Source organism: Arthroderma uncinatum (assembly GCF_011692745.1).
Source record: "Arthroderma uncinatum strain CBS 119779 chromosome Unknown scaffold3, whole genome shotgun sequence".
NCBI lineage: Eukaryota > Fungi > Ascomycota > Eurotiomycetes > Onygenales > Arthrodermataceae > Arthroderma > Arthroderma uncinatum.
In genome coordinates, this window is record NW_022983865.1 from 4,866,832 (window position 1) to 4,888,504 (window position 21,673).

Sequence of the window (21,673 nt, forward strand, 5' to 3'; positions counted from 1 at the left end):
TTCTTTATTATATCGTACATTCTTGCTGATATCCTACAACCCTTGGCTCTATATAAAAAACACCATTTCCTCTATATTCCCCGTAGTTCCGCCAATACAGCCTTTTCTCTCTGACTGCTCATCTTCTCAAATCGGTCCACACTCATAACGAACGTCCCTCTACCGCCAGTTATACTCCGTAGATGTTTTAGATAGCCTACCATCTCTTTCAACGGGACCTTGGCCGTTATCGTTCGAGACTGGTTAGCGGTCGCCAACAAGGAGGCACCTTCGCTTGATGATGCAGGCCCGAAGGGGTCTCTCGGAGCGTATATCTTAGACACATCAATGGCGTCTGACTCTTCTGATGTTGTTGATGGTGAAGAGGCATCATCATCGAGAGAAACAACATGGCCACCACGCGAGGACGAGATATCATGTACAACGGATCCCAGGCTTGATTCCTGCACGCTGATCGTGACATTCATAACTGGCTCCATGAGAGCAGACGAAGCTGAAACTTCCTTCAGTGCCGCTTGTGTGGCAAGTCTTGCAGCCGCTGAAATGGCAGATGTGGTTGTTTCATTTCCAAAAAGATGCTCTTCGAGGTTGAACGTAAGCGTCACATCGACGCTGTGTAAGGGGAACTGGTATTTAGGTCCACGAGCAAGAGCTGCTAGGCCGCCGGCAACGAGGGAGTTCCTGATTATGTCGAGTGAAAGGTGTGAAGGGAACTGGTCATCCGCATCTTTGCCTTTCTTGTCTTCGAAATTGGGCAGTTTGATGGTGACGCGGTTACCGTCTACGTTTTGAGTGAAGATGGCATCTTCCGCAGTACTCTGTGCTTCCTCGTCCTCGATGAGTGGTTGGACGGCAGCTTCACAGCCCGCCTTGCCCTTCCTCCCTGCAATTTCCTTATCAAATATCTTTGTAGCAGTTGCAGATGCGCTCGTGATGCATTCACGATAACCGATTTCAATATTACCCATTGAAGCCTTTGCCTTGAAATCGCCCACAAGTCTATCTCGAGCAATTTCTAGGTGGAGTTCACCCATACCGCTCAGCAGTGTTTGACCGGAATCCTCATCCAACGTAACACGCAAGCTCGGGTCTTCTCGTAACAGGAGAGCTAAACAAGCTTGGAGATTCTTCTCTTCGCTAAGACTGTGAGGCTCAACGCCCGAGAAGAATACGGGGGGAGGAACGTTGATAGGGCGAAGTTGCAAGGTGTTCAGAGGCTCCGGTGGGTTCTGTTTGTTTCCAGCATATGAAAGGAGGGTATCTCCAGTTCGGGCGTACTTCAATCCAACAAAAACAGCAATATGTCCAGCAGAAATAGATTCCTGTTCAACGGCATCCGAGGCATACATCTTTAGCAGACGAGGGACCCTCTCCGAGACTTGAAGGTTGGTATTAAATAACAGCGCATTCCGGTGCAGTGTCCCTGAATAAATCCGTGCATAAACTAGAACACCCCTTTTGGGGTCACTAACGACCTTGAAAGCGAGGGCGCATGCCTCTAATTTCTGAAGAGCTGTTGTGGGTTTTGATCGTGAAGCCACGGCCTTTTTTCCCTTTTTACTGCTTGAGACCTCAACACCAGCTTTCCCTTCGAGAAACTCGTTTAATCCGCACCTTACCCCTCCAATGCTGATTTCAGGATCCGGACGTTCTAGCGGGCTTGGGAGGAGGTTGACGACTGCATCCAGCAATGGCTGAACTCCGATATTTTTGAAGCTGGCTCCTGCAAAGGTGGGAATAAGCTTGTTCTCCGCATCCTGAAGTAGGCAGCGTCGGAGGCTCTCGAGAATTTCTATCGGTTTGACCGCCAGGTGATCCTCGTCATGTTCGAGGAAACTTTCCACCATTGCATCGTCGTGCTCGCTAAGGAGTTCAACCAGTGCAATCCTGGCCTTTTTCAGCTCCGCTGCAAATTGGCTATCAGACTGTTCTAGGGCGTCGAGGCGTGATAATGATACCTTTTTGCCATCTCCTCCAAGTTCCCACAACATCCCTTGGAGCGAGACAACATCTCCAACACCCTGTAGCCTGCCGTCACCTCCTTCGAACCAGGGTATCTGGCAAACTGCAGGCCAACCCCCAAGCCGGGCACCAATCTCCTTCACAGTCCTGCCAAATGCGGCGCCTTCTCTGTCTAGTTTATTGACAAAGGCGATCCTGGGGATACCGTAAGTCGAAGCTTGACGCCACACTTGTTCCGTCTGTGCCTCAACGCCCGCAACTCCATCTAAGATACAGACAGCTCCATCTAGAATACGGAGTGACCGTAGCACCTCAAAGGTAAAATCCGCATGACCAGGGGTATCGATCAAATTAATGGTATGAGAAATGGCAGATCTCGGCAGCCCTTTCGCCTCCAAATCCTCTGACGTCAAGCTGGCCGCAGATTCTTCTTGCTGGGGCGGCCAGTGAAATGTGATTGCAGCAGATTGGATGGTGATACCACGAGCTCTCTCTGCCGGCAGGAAATCCGTCACGGTAGAACCATCATCCACATCACCGATTCTCCGAGTAAATCCACTGTAATAGAGCATACGCTCCGTCGTAGTAGTTTTCCCAGCATCAATGTGGGCTATTATCCCAATGTTTCTTGTCCTATTCAGATCTTCTCCATTGGCGGCCAGTCCAGGAGTCGAGTATCTCCTCAACAGAGTCTGTCGAGATAGCCATTTCGAGGGCCCAAGTCGGCATTGGGACTGCAAAAACTGCCTTGGAAAGGCGCAACTCCTGGGTAAAACCGCTATAGTCATACCCAATGGCTCACAGTGTAGAAGCCAGCTCCGTGCCCATGTATTGAGTAGCTATCCAAAAACGATGGAGCTTAAAGTGAGACCGAGTTTTATGTACCGTTGGTGCAATTGAGCGGCAGAGAGATAATTATCTCATCATAATTAACTGCTAGAGCGCAGGCGAGGCCTCAATTCCTTCGATATAAAACCGTCTTCGAGCTTTCGCTTTCGGTGACGTTTTTTTTCCTGCGGTTAGGAACTAGGGCGGCGAAGCTGGACCAACCACGCAGATCGCTCTCCAGGCTTCAACTAAATAAGTCCGCTTCCCACCAAGCTTGCAGTCCGATCGAGAGGTCGAAGTACATGACAGTATATATTCTCCTCTCAGGGCTGTGAAGCCGAGTTGCCTTGAAGGAGAGACAATTACGCCTACCCGCACTCTACCTGACCGTTCAACTCCTGCCCGCCATATCCAAACGACGCCCACGACTCCACCCTACAATCAGCAACCAGCAATCAGCAGCGGCCAACATGGATTACTCCTCGATACCTAACGATCCAGATCATCCTGCAGGCCCGTCGCCATGGGGTTCGACCTCTCCGCGAACGGCCCGGCCGTTCTCCGCGAGCAGTGATGTCCCTCCGGCGTTCCCCTCGCAGCACCAGTCGCCCTATGCCGCAGATCGACCAGGGCATGAAGGCTCACACAACCGCAATGGCGAGGGAGATGATAGCATCCAATCTCCGGGCCAGTCGGATTGGGCTGAGGATTCCCATCACAGAGGCTCTCCGGAAGCACCGTCAGCGTACCGTCAAGGGAACCAGCAGCAGCAGCAGCAGCAGCAACAGGAGCATGGTCAACAACCACGATCGCAGCCCCCCTCGAGATATCAGACCGGAGCTCGACAACAGGCTAGACCAAGCGCTCCTAAATATAAACTACAAGCAAAAGTGACTGCGCTAGAAAGAACCGGGAAGAAGGACCCTGTTATTCGGTTCGATATTCATGTATGTTGTTACCCACACATGGCTATGATACATGAAGCTATGGCTACTGACCGTTCACTACACTAGACCAATATTCCAAAGTTCAGAACTACACAATTCCGAGATGTCCGGAGAACTCATTCCGAATTTGCTAAACTGGCGGATCACCTAATATCGTCCAACCCGGAGGCATTGGTACCAGCCGTTCCACCTCCGCTTACGCCTGCGGGTGCTGGGACCGAGGAGGATGAGGTACGGGTGAAAGGATCGATGCAACGATGGCTTAACTATGTGTGCAGCAATGATGTCTTAATGGTCGATGATGAAATGATTTTGTTCGTCGAAAGCGATTCGGGTTATAGCCCCGTTGTCAGGATGAAGCAGCCCGCCACGGGGGTTCGAAGAAAGGTTTTGAAGCAATTTGCCCCTCCTCCAGATGATACCCCAGAACTACATGATGCGCGACCGGTTGTGAAACACTTTTACCTTGCAACTATGGAGGCCGGTCAGAAAGTGGATCGAGTAGTTAAGGCCAGACGAGGTAAGAAATGGCGGCTAGACAAATACCTCCTCTTACACCTTGCTGATTGAAATTTGTTATAGCACTTGCTCTTGCGGAGTCTGATCTCGGGGTTAAGCTTGGGCAAATGCATGTACAAGAAACCCACGCTGGTCTCGCCAATGCCTATAAGAAGCTCGGCAAGATTATCCAAACTACCGGAGACTATCACGCTGCTCAGGGAACTGGTGAAGCAACCACTCTCGGCGACCCTTTAAACTACCATTCCTCGGATGCCTTCATTGTGAAGGAAACCCTAACCAACCGACACATCTTGCTTCGCGAGTTGATTCAGGCACAGCAGGCGGCAAGTAGCAAGCGGGCTGCGGCAGATCGCCTGAAGGCTAGCACCTCTGTCCGTCCGGATAAAGTTGATGAAGCCATAAGCGCGCTTGATGAAGCCCGGGGCCACGAAGACTACCTGCTAAAGAAAACTCAGCGAGTCACCAATAACCTCCTCCAGGAGAAACGCCGCTGGTTTAACCGAACTGCAAACGACCTGCTATTCAGCATTCGTGAATTTACTCTACGGGAAATTGAGGCCGAACGTAGAACTCTCAGCACCCTCGAGAGTGTTCGTGCAGATATCCGCTCTATTGATGCTTCCGGTGGACTGAGTCGTCTTGGTAGAGAGTCACATCCTGCTGCTCGACGAGCTAGCTTGGCCTCTAGCCAAGGGCCCAAGGGCGACGCATGGAGTGGTGTTGCTCGTCGGGGGGACAGCTTAAGCAGGAGTATCAGCGGGAGCTTCGTGTCACCAGTGCCAGAAGGCGATGAAGATGTGAACGGGGGAATGCCCGGAACAGGCAGAACCAGGTCTCGCAGCGGAACAGGGCTTGTGGAAGAGGACGATGATAGAGTCGATGCTAAGAATGCTGCAAGTCGCCTCGCCGCCAGCACGTTTTAGATGATGCTGGAAGCTAGGTACTTAGTAACCTTACCTTTTGGTTTTGATCCCTGTTAAACATAATTAACTGTATGGTACCAGTCTACTGGTTTGCTTAGTTACATATAAAGCCGCTGGCACATCTTGCTTTGTGTGATGCGTGATGATTTTCAGCCACTGTCAATATAATACACTCTACGGTTATCCATACTATACACCGAGGGCCATGAAGTATAACTCTCTATTCATTCAACTGCTCCTAGGAAGTTTTCGTCTCTCTCGGTGCCTCTGCTTCATCATCCCCCACAAACCTCTCCAGCCCATCATCCGGAATATCAAACCAAACAGCCTTCTCCCCAATAAAGATATGATCAGTTGGCTTTATAAGCTCTCCTTTAACATCCCAATCGTCAAATGAACCAGGACACAGGGAGATCCTCCCTGGCCTTTCATCCATCTCATACGTCAAAGTCGAACCGCAATCGCCACAGTAACCCCTTTTGGCAAATTTGGAAGACCGAAAATATTTTGGCGGCTCGTTCAACCATGTGATAGAGCTTCGAGGGAACCCGGCAAACGTTGCATATGGCCCTCCCGATATTTTGCGGCAAGTGACGCAGAAACAGTTGGACATGTATTCTGGGAGCGTGGTAGAAGTGTAGCGTATCTTTTTGCAGCAACAACCCCCCTGAAGCACCACCGTCGGCGAATCTGCGGAGGATGCCATCTCTGATTGCTTTGGAAGCTAGGTGATGATCTTTCTTTTTCTTTTGATTTCCGTCAAGTGGTGGAATTATGGGTGAAGCATTCAGTATTTACTTCGGGCGTGCTCAAGTTTTAAATACTTGCGGGATGCTGCTTGTTATTACTCAGTATAGCAGGGAATACGAGATGCCGAGGACGAAACTAGCGAATAGAGATGCATTCCACGTCTCCAAATCGCGGTTATACGACGCGATTATTAATATCTGTATCAACTGTTCAAGTCGAGATCTGTTTAAGCCACAGTTGGATACTCTGCAGTTAGCAGTTACACATATTTAGTTAAGAGAACAGGATACTCCGTATGTTATACTCCGTAGATATATGTCAATTGCCTATCAGGTTGCAGGATAAAGCCAAGGCAGCATTCTTCCAGTAGTGTCAACATCGATATACCAATGAAAGGGTACTCAGCCATTCACAGAGAACTCTCTACTGTTGCTGTTGATGTAGTGTATTGATATTGTAGCGTGCCGATGTTTTGTTAGCAAGTGTTCGTCACATGACTTCTTCTCTGAGCTTTATCAAACTGCGAACTAACAGAAAGCAAAGGAGGCTTGAAAGGTCTGCAGTGTCAAAGCCGCGACAGCCAGCTCCTGTTTCTTCCATGTCACAGTGAGAGCTCTCGTCTGTAGCTCCCGTCCTCCATGGATGAACCAAGCAAGGTAATTCCAGTTGCACCTTATCCTTGCCGTGCTTCGGGGCTAACGTGAATGCGCCTTCAAAGCGTTGATCCAAAGATTTCCCGACTTCCTCTGGCTCGACCAGCGCAGAGCACAGGAAGCCCATCATGGCTCCTGTTCCAGGTAATAAACGGAAGAGAGGCGACAGAACCTGGTCTGGCGACTCGTCAAATGATAGCCCTCGACCTTCTCCGCACCGTCCAAGCAATCTGAACCTAGCTCAGCAGCAGCAGCAACACCAGGGCAGAGATGGCCAGGAAGGCCGTGGGAGAGGTGGCCGGAGAGCCAGTCGAGGCGGCCGTAATACCAGAAGAGCTAGCGACGGACCATACATTCAGCAACAGCAGCAGCAACAACAGCAACGAGAGAGTCCTGCCCCCGCGAAGCCTGTCCCCGCATCGACCGGCAACGAAGCAGAGCAAACTAAGCCCAACGGCGTACCAGTCACACCGTCTCCCGTCATTCCGGTAGAAGTGCAGCAGCATGTTGTTGTGACGAAGACGTCGTCTTACTGCTATGATCACATTTCTACGGACTGCATTGCGAACTGGGCTGGAACCGGTCGGCAGGCAGTCATAGAGGTTGGGACAAAAGCTCGAACGGAGGGAGATTTTCTCACCCTATCTTCAATATTTCAAGAGACCGTTCAGCTGGCCCTTGAGGGTCGCGTATCGCCTCATGACCTGGGAACGACAGTGCGCGCCATCATAGGCGACACCGAGGCGATAGGTTCAACTCTAGATTCGCGCTCTATATTCCTCGATACCCTCTCCATTCTAACCGAAACAGATCCCTCTAATCCTAACCTTCGCCCCTTCATCTTCGCGACTAGAATTCCCTCTGATATCATGAGGGTTCAGCTTGAAACTCCGCTTCTTCAATCCCTTGGTTTGATCCGTGACACATTCGCCCGGATGGGCATCCGAAAGCAGACAAACCTCCTGTACCGGCAGTCAAATTATAATCTTTTGCGAGAGGAGTCCGAAGGATACTCGAAGCTTTTGACTGAACTATTCACCACGAGCAACAATGAACCACCATCCAGCGAGGTAGTTGAAGATACTTTTGAGCGCGTAAAGGCGATGATAGGTGCTTTTGACATGGACGTTGGAAGGGCCCTTGACGTTACCCTCGATGTTTTTGCTGCCGTTCTCGTCAAACAATATCGATTTTGTGTCAAATTTCTACGGGCCAGTTCTTGGTGGCCAAAGGAAGATGGCCTGGAAGGACATAATTCCATGTCCGGACTCCCTCGATGGGCCTTACCTGGTTCTTCCGGATGGTCGACAACGGATGAAGAGCGGGCGGAAATGCTTCGGTTGAACGAGAGCAGAGACAACGGGTTCTGGAATAGGGTGAGAGAAATCGGCATACGTGCCTTCTTTGAGCTCGGCCGTCGGCCAATTTCGGAGGAGGAACAGCATAAATTCATATCTGCAGCTGAAGGAGACACTATAAACGACAGCGATGAGACAAAAAGTTGGATTCAGCAAACAGGAACTCTGCCCCCGAAGGGTAACCGAGTGGCAGCACAACTTCTCGGTTTCAAACTACGATATTACTCCTCGGGCGCACGAAACCCATCCGATGTCCTTCCTGATAATCTAATATATCTTGCGGCGCTCCTCATCAAAGTTGGCTTCATATCTCTGCGGGACCTATACCCTCATCTTTGGAGGCCAGACGAGTCCATGGATGCTTTAAAGGAGGAGAAAATGAAGGAGAAAGCAGAGAGGGAGGCAGCCGCTCGCCATGGCGGAGCTGTCAATGCCTTGATGACAGCCGGTGCACTGGTAGATGATACTCTACCACCCCCTCCTCGAATTCGAGAGCCAGATGCGAGATCTGCGACCCCTGCGCGAGACCACGATCATGACCAGGATAAATCGGTACCTTCCAAGGGAGATGACAAGGAACAACTTCCAGAACCCGCAGATCAGAAGGTCCTACTATTAAAAAGTCTGCTTGCTATTGGCGCTCTTCCGGAATCCTTATACATCTTAGGAAAGTTTCCGTGGTTATTGGACGCTTACCCCGAGCTTCTCGAATTCATCCATCGCATTATTCACCACTGCTTAAGCAAGGTCTACAACAGCGTACGGCCACTGGTAGAGCGAGAGGAACTTAAGAGCCGAAAAAAGATCGTTAGCACAGATCAATCCATCACATTATCTGGCAAAATTCGACTTGGGGATCCGTCGCCTCGACGTATTCTCCGCTGGGCATTGCTAGACAAAGAAGATACTAACGATGGCACCGATTATCGCTTCTACTGGGATGATTGGGCGGATAATATCCCTATTTGTCAATCTATTGACGACGTGATCGCTCTCTGTGGCTCATTTTTGAACCTTTCCGGAGTGAAAATTGGCAATGACCCCAGTTTACTCACAAAACTCGCCCGCATTGGCAACCACAGCCTGAAAACCGATACGTCCGATGCTAATAACGTTCGTTGGAGAGACCTTTGCAAGCGTCTGCTCGTTCCCGCCCTCAGTTTGACCAAAGTCAACCCCGGAGTTGTCAACGAAATCTTCGAATTATTACAGCATTTCCCTCAGGATGTTCGATTTTCTATCTACGCGGAATGGAACGTTGGACAGATTTCCAGGCTACCAGATATCAAATCAGCATTCGACCTTGCTCGCGCCCAGACGAAGGACTCGTTAAAACGATTAAGCAAAACTAATCTCCGACCGATGGCGAGGACACTGGCCAAAATCGCGTATGCAAACCCTGGAATAGTTATCAACGTTGCCATCAGCCAGATCGAGTCCTACGAAAATTTGATTGAAGTTATCGTTGAATGTGCGCGGTATTTTACCTTCCTGGGCTACGACATCTTAACTTGGGCATTGGTGAATTCGTTAGGACAAAAAGGGCGGAGTAGGATGCAAGCTAGTGGTTTACTTGCAAGCCGATGGCTAAATTCTCTAGCCGCTTTTGCCGGCAGGGTCTTTAAACGATACTCGAGCATCATGAACCCGATCCCGGTCCTTCAATACGTTAGCGATCAATTACGTCAAAACAACTCTACGGATCTCCTTGTGCTGGAGCAGCTCATTAGCTCAATGGGAGGCATTGTCACTGATAACAGCTTTAACGATGCACAACTCCAAGCTATGGCTGGCGGAGAAGTGCTCCAATCTCAGACAATGCTACAATTATTGGATAAGCGACACGAGTCCAAAACAACCTCTAAGAGGCTCATGAAATCGTTGTTTGATTCAAACTTGGCTGGATTGCTCCTTATCGCGATGGCACAGGAACGGGTTACCTGCATTTTCAAGGAGTCTGAATCCGAAGCGGAATTGAAACTACTTGGTAATATATTTGATGAAACACATCGTGTGTTAACGCAGTACTTGGACCTCCTTCGATCCAACTGCACGGTGGAGGAATTCGACTCTTATGTTCCCGACGTTGTATCTCTGATTAGCGAGTTTGGGTTACAGCCTGAGGTGGCATTCTGGATATCACGCCCAAGCATCGCTCAACGCGTAGCCGATATGAATAAACAAATACAGGAAGCCGCAGCAAAGAAGGGAGAACCTGAAACCTCAACGCCAGATAAAGGTGCCAACGGTGATATCGAAATGGGCGAAGACAAAGACGTTACTGAGTCAACAACTACACAGGATGGAGCCATGTCTGTGGATGCGCAAGCACCAGCCGACGATGCAAAATGTGGCCAAGAATCGAACGCCCTGGCCTCCGTCGGTACTGAGAAAGCAACCAGTGCGGTTTCACCGTTCAATGCGGTTGTTGAAGAACTCATGGAAAAGATGAAAGCATCAGCACCTGAGTCCCTCTGGGAAGTTGTCGGCTTGCCATTCTATGTCACATTTTGGCAACTCTCGTTGTATGACATTTATGTGCCACAAAAATCTTACGAAGACGAAACGGAACGCCTTAAGAAACGAGTTATTGCCATCTCACATGATAGAATGGACATGAGCTCGGCTGGCGCCCAACGCAAGGAGAGAGAAAAGAGGCAGATCAATGAGCTTCACGATCAGATCCTGGATGAAAATAAAAGGCACATCAAAGCCTATGGCCAGACCCGCGCAAGATTACAAAAGGAGAAGAGCCAATGGTTTGTTGGCATGCGTGTGAAACATGAGCCTCTAAATATTGCGCTGATGCAGCAATGTTTTCTGCCTCGTGTCCTGCTTTCTCCTATTGACGCCTTCTACAGTTTCAAAATGCTCAAATACCTACATTCGTCTGGTACCCCTAACTTCCGAACGGTGGGACTCTTGGACCAACTCTTCCGGGATCAACGATTAACAAGTATAATATTCCAATGCACGGCCAAGGAGGCCGATAATTTTGGTCGTTTTCTCCATGAACTGCTCCGTGACCTCAGTAGGTGGCACGCAGACAAGGTTGTATATGAAAAGGAGGCATTCGGAGCCAAGCGTGATCTTCCCGGATTTGCCAGGACCATGGACCCCGAGGGAAAGCCCACCACATTCCTAGACTATGAGGACTTCCGTCGCATCTTATATAAGTGGCATCGGCAGTTAAGTGCGTCTCTGAAAACTTGCTTGTCGGGAGGCGAGTATATGCATATTCGAAATGCAATTAGTGTTTTGAAAGCTGTTATGCAGTACTTCCCAGCAGTCAACTGGATTGGTCGAGATATGCAGACGTGTGTGGTTGCATTAACAAACTCCGATCCGCGAGATGATATCAAGATCCCCTCAGCGACCTTAGTAGGGGATTTGAGTAGGAGAGAGAAGAAATGGCTCCTCCCACAGGCCTTCACCATTTTGAACCCTCAAGCCGCTAGTGGAGAGACTGGAACTAATACGCCCAAAAATGAATCTGGACAAGAAGACAAGGCCGCCAGTGGTAAGCCGCGGACACCACAATCCCAGTCAATAACGCCCAAACCCCTAAGTGCTACTGCGCCTGAGTTCCAGCCGACTGCTACAGCCATTAAGTGAGTCGATCCCACCACCACCACCACCATGTAAATATATCCCCGCGAGCAATTTCTGATGACCTATAGGACAAATGGAACAACACTTTCGCCTGCAGCTGGCCGGTTAGAGGTCGAGGATGGGGAGATTGAAGATGCGAAGAAGGAAGAGGTAAAAGTGGTAGAGGAGACCGGTCAGGCCCGCTTCAGCAACCGTGCTACACCAATGCCAAAACCAACCGGCCAGACGGGTACATCTGATGAAACGACGGAAGATCACAAGGGTCAAACCCCATCCGCGCAAACACAAGAATCAGCAGCACCTCAGGATCACCGCAGCACCACTCCCGTCCCGAACAAAGATGACCTCCGTGCTCGGGATACAGGTAACGACATGTCTCCTCAGTCTGCATCCGGCACCAGAAGCAGGACACCTTCGGAATCATCGCATCTATCCAGCTCCTCCAAACGCATAGAAGTTGATCGACATGGCAGCAGTGGCACAGGACTTCGTCCACCAGCCAATCTTCCCAATAAGCCAGATCTTCCTCGTCAGTATAGACATTCTGACCTGAGAACACCTGGAATGCGGCCAACGGATATTCCTAGCGATCGACGAGACGGGCGAGACTACAAGTATCCTGAGCAGGGCCGTCTTTCTAGATATGGACCTCATGACCATGACCGGTTATCTGACCACCCGAGCGCAGTTGATTCCCGTAGTTTTGGTCGACTTTCAGAAAAGGACATGGCCCGCCGGCCTTACGCAGAAGATCATATGGGCCGACCACCTCATATTCGAGACCCAGTAGGTTCCCGGGATCAAGAATGGAGAGAACGACATAGTCGAGGCAGACTAAATCCGCCAGACCACCCAAACCAGAGGCCAGATCAGCCTCGAGCTCCGCGAGATGAGGATAGCAATGTAGGCCGACAGGCCAATATGCAACATCCTCAACACGAATACCCGCACCGCCCACTCGTAAGGCCACAAAGAGAAGACAGAAGACCACCGCACGGCTCGCGCCCTCCAACCCCTTCGCAACAAGAGGACAATCGCCCTTCGTCTCGAATGGACAGACACGACGAGAGAGATGACAGAAATCCTCCAAGCCGTCCTGTACAACCTGGCCCTCCTCGCCACGATGAACTACCTAGCGGCCCCCGTTCAAATCGGCCTTCGCATGCGAATGCTCCAGATAACCGCTTGCCTCCCGATCACCAGCGGGATGGACGAATGGGCCATCCACCACCCCCTGACCCTACATATGGGCGTTTAAATCAGGATTCACGATTCCCTCCTAGTCGTACCCAGGACACCTTTGAGCGTAATCAAGATATTCCTTCCGGACCGAGGCGGAACCCATCTGGTCGTGGTAGTAGATCCGTTTCTACTACCGGCCCTCACACATCTACCTCATCAGCTGCCCCGGCCAACCCTGATCGCCAGCCTCCTACCGGACCAGCAGGCTGGACTGGTCCACGAACCCAACCCCATCAGGACCAGCCTGCTCAAGGCACTGGAGCCTCTGAAGACCCAAATGCGAACCTCAATAAAATGGATACTTCTGGAATTCATCCCGACCGACTCAGAGCCATACAAGGGCCAAATGACCATGGCTTTAGACCTGGCGGTCCGCAGTCCCAGCAACAGCCTCAGCAACAGGCAGCACCGCCTCCACCACCGCCACCACCACCGCCGCCATCGATAGCTCCTCCATCCGGACCTAGGGGAGGCGCTCATGGCCCGCCAAGTGCGTCACCAACCACCCGCGGTCGGCCATCCGGTATACCCTTCTCTGGGGAAGGCGGAAGGGGTGATAAACGATTCGCTGGCCTCAATAACATGTTGCAGCAATCTTCAGGGTCTGCAGGTGACAAACCCGGGCAAGGCTCGATGGGTCGAAGCAGAGGGCCACACAGACAAAGCGGCTCTATCAGCGGACCATCGCCTCAATCAGGGAGACCTCAACCTCCAAACGATGCCCATTCAGCTAGCAACAACACTGGAAGGTCGGAATTATTCCCATCGCGCTCCAATGGGTCTGCGCCGCAACAGCAGCAGGAAGAAGACAGCCGTAGGTCGGGCAGATCCAGCCGTCGAAGCGAAATCATGGATGAAGCATCAAGCTCCAAACGCTCTCCACAATCAAGCATTTCAGGCCCTCATACCCCTGATCGCCCTACTGACAGGCCTAGCGATCGCGACAGGGACCGTGAGCGCCGCACAGGCGAAGACAGCACAAGGAGCAAAGACAGCAAGAAGGACGACCGTCGAGATCGTCCACGAGAGCGTGACCGTGACCGTGATAGAGGTCGAGTTGATGAAGTTGTTGATCGAGAGGACACCAGGGGTTCACGTGATTCTTCTTCCCGCCGCAGCGGACACAGTTCAGGGGTAAATGCTACCGACGTGACGCCCACGAGCAGTCGAAGGAGAGATAAGCGGGATCGAGACGAGGGACGCGGCTCTGGAAACAGCGGCGGCAGTAGTAGCAAGGGAGTTCCGCTCCCACCTCCTCCACCGCCGCCTCCACCGCCCGAGAGACAGCATGAAAGATGGGGCGGTGCAGGCGTCGGCCGCAGTGATGACAGGACTCGGGAGCGTGGTGACCGCGAGAGTGATAGGGGAGGAGATCGTGATAGGGAGCGAGACCGCAGTGGAAGAGGCCGGGACCGTGATAGAGATCGCGGTCGGGACAGAAGGGACGGGCCAAACCCAGGGCCAGGGCCGGACGGAAGGGGACCACCTCTAACTCCAACAGGCGGCCCTGGGGGCGTTGCTGGGAACACTGGCAACAATACCTGGCCACGGAAGCGCGGTAGACCTCACGGTATCGGTGGAGATGAAGGGGGCCATGACAACTCGCCAACTATGGGCGGGCCGATGCGACCAGGCACCGAAAACAAACGGCAGAGACGTTGAAATCTACTACACAACCAACCTTACCATCATCATCATCATTATAATTCTCACAATTTTCCAGCATTACACTCTACGCTACGCTTACCCACTACATTATCTACTCTTCCTTGACATTTATTTTCTTCTTATTGTGTTGTTAGTTAGGAAACGGGACCAACGGGGGAAGCATGCATCTTAAAGAGTTTGTTAAAATTTCCCCTCCATTTTATATGTTATAATAGGCGTTCGTCAGACTCAGGTCTAAGTTACAGAGATCGAAAAATGAAATATTCAGCTTCTTGTTGGGAAAGCATGGGATCTAGCGATTTGTTCACCCTCCTTTGTCGATTTTCTTCTCGATTGTATTAGATTCACCTCTTGTTTACTTACTTGTCTAATAAAGGAGATACGATAGCATGAATTTGTTCTCAGCAAAAACAAGATTGACTACATGAAGTGCTTCTCAGCAAACGACAAGATGTTCGACTATATGAAGTGCTTCGCGCAGCAAGCCCGAGGCTGAATTTTTGAGTTTCGCCTTGCTCTACGAACTATTTCTATAGGATGGAGAGGAGAACTATATCAGATCGGTTATTAGAGACCCCGCACTTTCGATACAGGGATCTTAATGCATGCAGGTCGTATTCATTATGAGTAAGAAATGCAAGTTCGGTCGTAAAACGTGGAGATGCAACCGTGAATGTTGGACGAGAAGAAGGAAACCCTGGATAGATGCAAAGTGAAGACAAGATGACAGAAGGGAATTTAGAGAATGAGGGTAAGCATTTTGATGCCGGGTATATGAAAAGAGACGATCGATCCCAACTGCGCCTCCTGGGAGTCGTATTAAAACTTAGTAGAAGGCTCAGAAAGAAAGAAAAAAAAGTAGAAAAGAGAAAAGAACGCTAACCACGCCGAGTAGAGAAATGGGTGTGAGAGAATGAGACATCTCAAGACGAAAATGTATCCGGGCTTGTGTATGAAGAGCCAATAAGTGAAGGCGCCGCTCAGGCAGCCTCTACCACCACGCCCAGGCCCACGTTGGGCCTGTCAATGCTCGATGTTTTCTTTTTGTTGAACCCGAGTTTCGCAAACTTCATCACCAAGGTTTGCACTCGTGACAACTGTGCTTTGGAATGGGAATTTGGATTGGTGTTGGTGCTGGTGATGGTATTGGAATTAGGGGCGGTAGGAGGAGGTGTGATATCGGCTACGTCCGTAGTGGCGGTGGCAGTGGTCGTAGTGGTAGATGTGGTGGCAGCGGTACTTATGGTTGAATCAGTGGTACTGGATGAACTCCGCTGAAACGAGGGATCTGTGTCTGAGACTGAGGCTCGCGTTGCCACAGGTACGAGCCCCGAGCCCTGGGTTGGGACTCTCGGTGTACTTTCGGCATGTTGCACGATGTCTGCGTCCGTGGGCATCAGAGTCTCCGTATCGCTATCCTCAAAGTGCTGTCCACCAGTGGAAGGATGAGTGCCAACTGTCGCTGGCCCGGATCCGGCCCTGGCATCAGAAACAGGTGGCGATAAGGGGATCGGCCTAGACGGCGAAGTGGGCGACTCTGACGCCTGGTGGAGGCTGGGAACCTGGCAGTTCTGGGTGGTGTAGGGGAAAGATGTATCCTCGACGATGACGCCGGTCTCTGTGTGCGGAGGAGCAGATATTGTTCGGCGTATCTCCATGTCTGATGCCGGGGAATGCGCAGTGACAAGGCCGGCACTTTTGGGTGCTATCAGGGCGGAGTTGGGTGACAGGTTAGGCGGGGGAATGTCTGTGAGAACTGAGGGTCGATGGCGGGTATCAGGACGAGATATTGCTAGTGTGGTATGCTCGGTAGATGGCATCTGTCGGTGAAAAGAGCTGTCTCCGAGTGTTCTATCTCCCATAGGCCGTTGACCAGCCGGAACAGCTGCCAGTTTGCGTCGTTCATACTCGCGTTGAAAGTAGACGGGATCCGCCTGGGGGATTCGGGGACGCTGGACCGTCTGGCCCTGGGATTTGACCTTATGATATAGCAAGATACAGGCATGTCGGAGGTGAACTAGGGTCGTAGGGTCGATTTCCTGTTTATCCGTCAGGGGGGAGTCTGGACGGAAGGGAACCGGGGTATCATTGAAGTTGTAGTATCTCGATTCATCCTCTACAGGCGGCGGAGGATGCGGAGACTGAAAGGGACGTTTCTATACAGAAACGAGGTCAGTCATGTTCTTAACGGCGATATAAAGAAGATATAGCAGATATAGCAGATATAGCAATATACAAGACATACTGCACTAGTAAACTTGAAATTGAACCTCCGCCGCATGGCGACGTCCCATGTTTGCTGGGTTATCATCTTTGCCAGCAGACAGCCTGTTCTATCGGAGAGAAGGCGGCTCTATCACGGTCTGGCGGTGCTGTTGCTACGTCTGCGTCGTCGCGCCCTTGTTGCGCCCTTGGGACGCGGCTAGGGGGAGGTTTATGAGAAGAGCTCTCGAGTTGGAGGGTGGTCGGTCCCCAGCGATGCGCAGCCCAGATCTGACGGTGAGATACAACGCCTTCTATCCTATAAATAGGATGCGCGGGAGGCTCTAGAGGAGCAGGAGAAGTATTTATTGGCCGGCTCGGGTCTGCTGATGGGTGGTACTAGTCCGACAAGCCATCGTGCGGAGAAGGGGAAGAAGCAGACGAAGAAGCAGACGAAGAAGAAGCGGAAGAAGAAAAGGAAGATGGAGAGAAGAAAGATGAAGAAAGACGGCGCTCCGGGCCATGCAAACGCCATCGTGAGGCCATGATGTGCATACCGAAGAATGTGTCTCGATGCGCTGCGATGGTCGACGATGTCCGAGGATGGCTCGCTGTACCTCCACATGCAGGCGAGGTACTTGTCGCTTGGCGTGTCCTCGGCCGGCGGCAGAAGTACCCCTGCCCCTGCTCGCCTACTATTATTTAAGCCGCAGCCATAGCGCACCATAGTCAGCCATAGTCCGCCATAGTTGCCCCTATCAAAGCCGCTGGCCGGCCCCTTGAAATTGGTCAAGCCGTCTGCGAAGACACGAGGCAGTCTTTTCCATACGGATAGTTGGATACTAATATGGTCTGGGAGAGATCTACAGTCTGCCAGTCTGTCCGCAACACCTGGCCTTTAGTCCTACGGGCAAGGGGCTATCACACGCTGTGCCACTCCACAACGGCGCTATTGATACACAATTTTCTCGCCTACATGCGCGAATAGAAGACAAGTGCAGAGTATATATATGTACGGAGTATATCGAAGCTAATGCCCCACGCTATTTGACCATCGCTTCCTCGGGCCACTCGTTCGGTTCCTTGAGGGCCTGGCTCGTCTATATTTAAAAGCGAGTCCACAGCATGGCATCGGAGTACCGACAACACATCGAATTACGGAGTACATGCTCTCGAACATATATTTAAAGAGTATAACGGAACGAAGGCGCCTTATCGCCCAGCTCGGTCAGTTCCTCGTCAGTCAGTCCTTGGTTTCCTTCACGTTCTCGCTTAGCGTTGATGCGCTTGTAGGTAATGCGCATGAAGATGACCGATATCAGACCTGCAACCAGGAACCCCAGCTCGAGAGCGTGACCAAGAGTATATTTCGGCGCATCTTGGGCACGATAGAAGTTGGATGCCATTGCTAGAGGAATCGAGTCAGATCTCTTGCCATATGTAAAGACATGTTCAGAAGGGAAGGGCTTACCTCCAGACATGTTGCCTACTCCAATTTGGAATGCCATGCCTGCAGAACGCTTGTAGCTCCCAGCCAGGTTATTGGCCAACCATGTTACAGCGCCGGGGAAAGCAGGATAAATCCCTATGATCATGTCAGCTTTGGGTGTTCGCTTTGTTCCTTCTCAAATGTAGGATCCTTACCGCAGATGGCGATGAATACACCTGCGTAAACCACGCCAGGGAGGCCTCTTCCAGCTGCAGAGATACAGATGATAAACCCTATGCCGATAAACGACATGAATACGAGGACAAAGGGCGAGCGCTTGCCGGCTCGATCAGAGTACCAGGCGACTATAACTGCAAGGGTAGCGGCCGTAACATAGATTGGGACGGTCAGCAGCTGTGCCGTTGAGGTCTTGTATCCTAAATCCTTGATGATACTTGGCAGGAACAAAGAGGTGCCATAGAGTGGGCAGATGATTCCCACGCAAACTGTTGCCATAGGTTAGCCTTGAAAGAAAAGGAAAATCACAGAGTGGTGGGGCTGATGCGTACCGAACAACGATGCATAGACTTGCCAATCCGTAAATGCCTCCTTTATGTACTTCCATTTGAATTCCTCGGTCTGGGGGATTTTCTTCCCGGATGTACCAGATCCTTGGAACTTGAGACGATGAATCACGAATTCCCGCTCCCTCTGGGTCAAGAATGAAGCAGTTTCGGGAAAGTCTTCGAGAAAGAAAAAGGCACCAACGGCCACAACGACGGTAAGAAGGCCCTCCAGGATGAAGATCCATCGCCATCCTTCATATCCTCCCACTCCGTGCATTTTCTAAATTTGTCAGTGAGACGGGATTGAACATAGTGGCTGTACGGGCACAACATACCGCAATAGCAAAAGCTAATAGTCCGGAGAAAGCACCAGCTATACTGGCAGCACTGAAGAATAGAGCTTGTCTAAGTTGGACCTCATGTCGGCAATACCACATAGTGATGTAATATGCAACACCAGGGTATAGTCCAGCCTCTAATGATAATCAGCCTCCAGAAGTCAAAGTGTATAGTCAAGGTCCGGCCTTCTTACCAGCAACGCCTAAGAAGATTCGCGAGATCAAAAGCCCTTTGTAATCTTTCACAATTCCCATCAAGGTCTATAGTAGAGTTTAGCGTTTTTAGTCATGCACTCCGGTATAGGATCTGCCTACCATGACTGTTCCCCAAGCGAGCATGATAGATGGTAGATCTGATCAAAAGACAGGTTAATCATCGGTCGTTTTATAGATTGGAGTAAGGCATCTATGGTGTCTCAAACATACAGATCGACGGGCGGAGTCTTTTCAGCAAAATGTTAGACGGAACCTCAAAGGTTGAATAGGTAAAGAAGAACACCGTCACTAAAGGTATAGCATCAATGTTAGCATCTAATCAATTGAACCGGTGAATTGGATATGCAGAATAGGGGGACCTCAACTTACAACACCAGTTAAACTGGCCTGCTTTCAGGCCCAAATCAACATCCAACCCTTCAATCTTCGCATTTCCGATGTTCCCTCTATCGAGGAAGGATAGCAGGTAAAGAATCGCAAGCGCAGGAATCAGATGAGTGTCCATTTTCCTAAGGACTTTCTTTTCATCCATATCTGAGAAATCATGCTCCGCGCTCGAGGCGGACTCAGAATCACCCCCTTCCTTCTCCAGGGTGCCAGATTCGTTGTTTCGCTCAACATCCTCATGCACTTCCACCACTGGCTTCTTCTCCGTCCCTTCTGGAGTAGATGGTGACCCCATTTTCGCCGCTGTAAATGGTCAAGAGGGCGACGGCAGGAATGCAATGGTGAATGGAGGAGGGGGGCAAAAGCAGACTCCCGTAGCAAACCTGGGCAACCCTGGCATATATACCCTTGTGTATACTATTGTATGTATACACTTATACACCGTGCACATCACCCGCCCGCATTCCGCCCTTCTTCTTCTCACAGGGATGTATGCTTTCGATGCAGTTCTTGGCCCTGACGATGGAAACAGGACCGATCACCGTAAGGAGTTAGTCAAATACCCCAGACTCTCTCCTTTGCCTGTCGAATCCACGCCCAAGCTGCATACTATTGGCATCGCTCAGTTCAAGCCTCTAAGCCAGAACCAGGTGCGGCAAATTGAACCTGGATGAGGCCAATGGCTGGCTGCGACGGACAGCTAGTTGGAGGCGATCAATTGTTAGCCTAGGTTAACGGCATGCACGGTTGAAATTCAAAGATCGGAAAAGCCTTCGTTCTCCATGATTAAACAAGTTAAACATGGCCGATTGACCTATCCAAGAACCCGCCGCTGTCGTAACACATTTTATACCAAGCAATTGTCTTCGGCGAGTGGGTTCCTCTGACAACTTAGCATCATCCTCAAGGGTTACCCTAGCCCAATCCCTACCAATGTTGCTGGAGGCGGACTCAAGCGCGAATTAGGGTCACAGCAGACTGCCGTCGCCATTGTCAATAGTCCATTTTGCCTTCCGCCAGGTGCTGCGATCGGAATCAGCCATCACGCGACGGCTAGCGATTAAAGAATCGATCATTAATCCGGCTTGTGAAAAGGGACTATCAATCCCACTGTGTGACCGTTTTCTAGAAATGCAGGTAAACGATCGGCGCGCATGGGGGAGAGAATAGCAAGGACGGAGTAACCATATTTGATTAACATTTGGGATCGGAGGCGCGGTTGGCATCTTTCTCTGCACATGGAATGGGAGCTTAAATGCTAAACTGCGCACCCCCTGGCCGTCTAGTCTTTAAATCCAGGCTGGTTTTGCTGCTACAAGAAGACCCCTGTACTCCGTATAATTACTCTGTCCACTGTCTGAAAGAATACCCAAAGAAAAATAATTGTTCGTATATAAATCTATCGCTTAGTGTAATTAGTATTAGATATTTCAACCTTTCTGCAAGACGACAATTCCGCTCGGTCAAAGAGGCAAACCTTCCAAGACTTATTATTCCGCTGCGTCTCCATATCTCCACGATTTCAAGGACAACTCGTGGACCCTGGGTCCAAATGCTGCCGCCTTGGCGTTGATTTGGGCTAGAGTGCTGGCGCTGCGTGGAGGGCTGCATGTATGTAAGTACCAGGGTTAAATGGCGAACAGCTTGTGATTATCATACTTATGTATCCTGAGTACGGACCCAGAGTACAGACCCCATTTGATATCCCCAGTTCGCGCACGGCTGGTGCCGCGGTTAAGGAGGTACCCTCCACCGTTCGAAGTGCTCTCAAACTTGTTCTACTGCGTTCCCCTCGGCATTAGGCACACCAAGTTTATTTCACCAAGGCGTAAATTTCCTCTCCCAAATGATGCCATGGTTGTCGGGCTTAGATCCGCGTGTCGGGTTTGTCGGCTACGCTGAGAGTCTTTGTTGGGCTATCGAATCCAGAATGAAGGCATAGACCCAACGGAGCGGGTGGGCAGCCAGGGGCGTTGGCAAGGCTTTGCATGTCCTTCCCCCTTATCCAACAATTTTGCCAGGGTTTCTGGCACGCCCCTGACACCTAGGATCCTTTTCTCATTATCCCTC

The 21,673-nt window shown here is 50.8% G+C and overlaps 4 protein-coding genes across 4 annotated transcripts; 2 read left to right on the forward strand and 2 right to left on the reverse strand.

Moving 5' to 3' along the window:
- Window positions 1-71: 71 nt before the first annotated feature.
- Window positions 72-2,534, reverse strand: GIQ15_05248 (elongation factor G; the record flags this gene model as incomplete). The annotated part of the gene is made up of 1 exon (XM_033552665.1): window positions 72-2,534. The coding sequence occupies one exon, from the start codon at window positions 2,532-2,534 to the stop codon at window positions 72-74; it is 2,463 nt and encodes an 820-aa protein (XP_033406395.1).
- Window positions 2,535-3,260: 726 nt separating this feature from the next.
- On the forward strand, window positions 3,261-5,182 carry GIQ15_05249 (vacuolar protein sorting-associated protein vps17; the record flags this gene model as incomplete). Its single annotated transcript, XM_033552666.1, has 3 exons — window positions 3,261-3,737; window positions 3,804-4,257; window positions 4,320-5,182. 3 exons carry the CDS (start codon window positions 3,261-3,263, stop codon window positions 5,180-5,182), a joined length of 1,794 nt encoding a protein of 597 aa, XP_033406396.1.
- A 1,531-nt stretch (window positions 5,183-6,713) lies between these two features.
- On the forward strand, window positions 6,714-14,459 carry GIQ15_05250 (THO complex protein subunit 2; the record flags this gene model as incomplete). Its single annotated transcript, XM_033552667.1, has 2 exons — window positions 6,714-11,554; window positions 11,624-14,459. The coding sequence occupies 2 exons, from the start codon at window positions 6,714-6,716 to the stop codon at window positions 14,457-14,459; spliced, it is 7,677 nt and encodes a 2,558-aa protein (XP_033406397.1).
- Window positions 14,460-15,445: 986 nt separating this feature from the next.
- On the reverse strand, window positions 15,446-19,898 carry GIQ15_05251 (uncharacterized protein; the record flags this gene model as incomplete). The annotated part of the gene is made up of 12 exons (XM_033552668.1): window positions 15,446-16,621; window positions 16,711-16,776; window positions 17,068-17,465; window positions 17,866-18,075; window positions 18,139-18,252; window positions 18,312-18,602; window positions 18,666-18,942; window positions 18,998-19,137; window positions 19,195-19,261; window positions 19,316-19,353; window positions 19,427-19,504; window positions 19,586-19,898. The coding sequence occupies 12 exons, from the start codon at window positions 19,896-19,898 to the stop codon at window positions 15,446-15,448; spliced, it is 3,168 nt and encodes a 1,055-aa protein (XP_033406398.1).
- Between the last annotated feature and the right edge of the window lie 1,775 nt (window positions 19,899-21,673).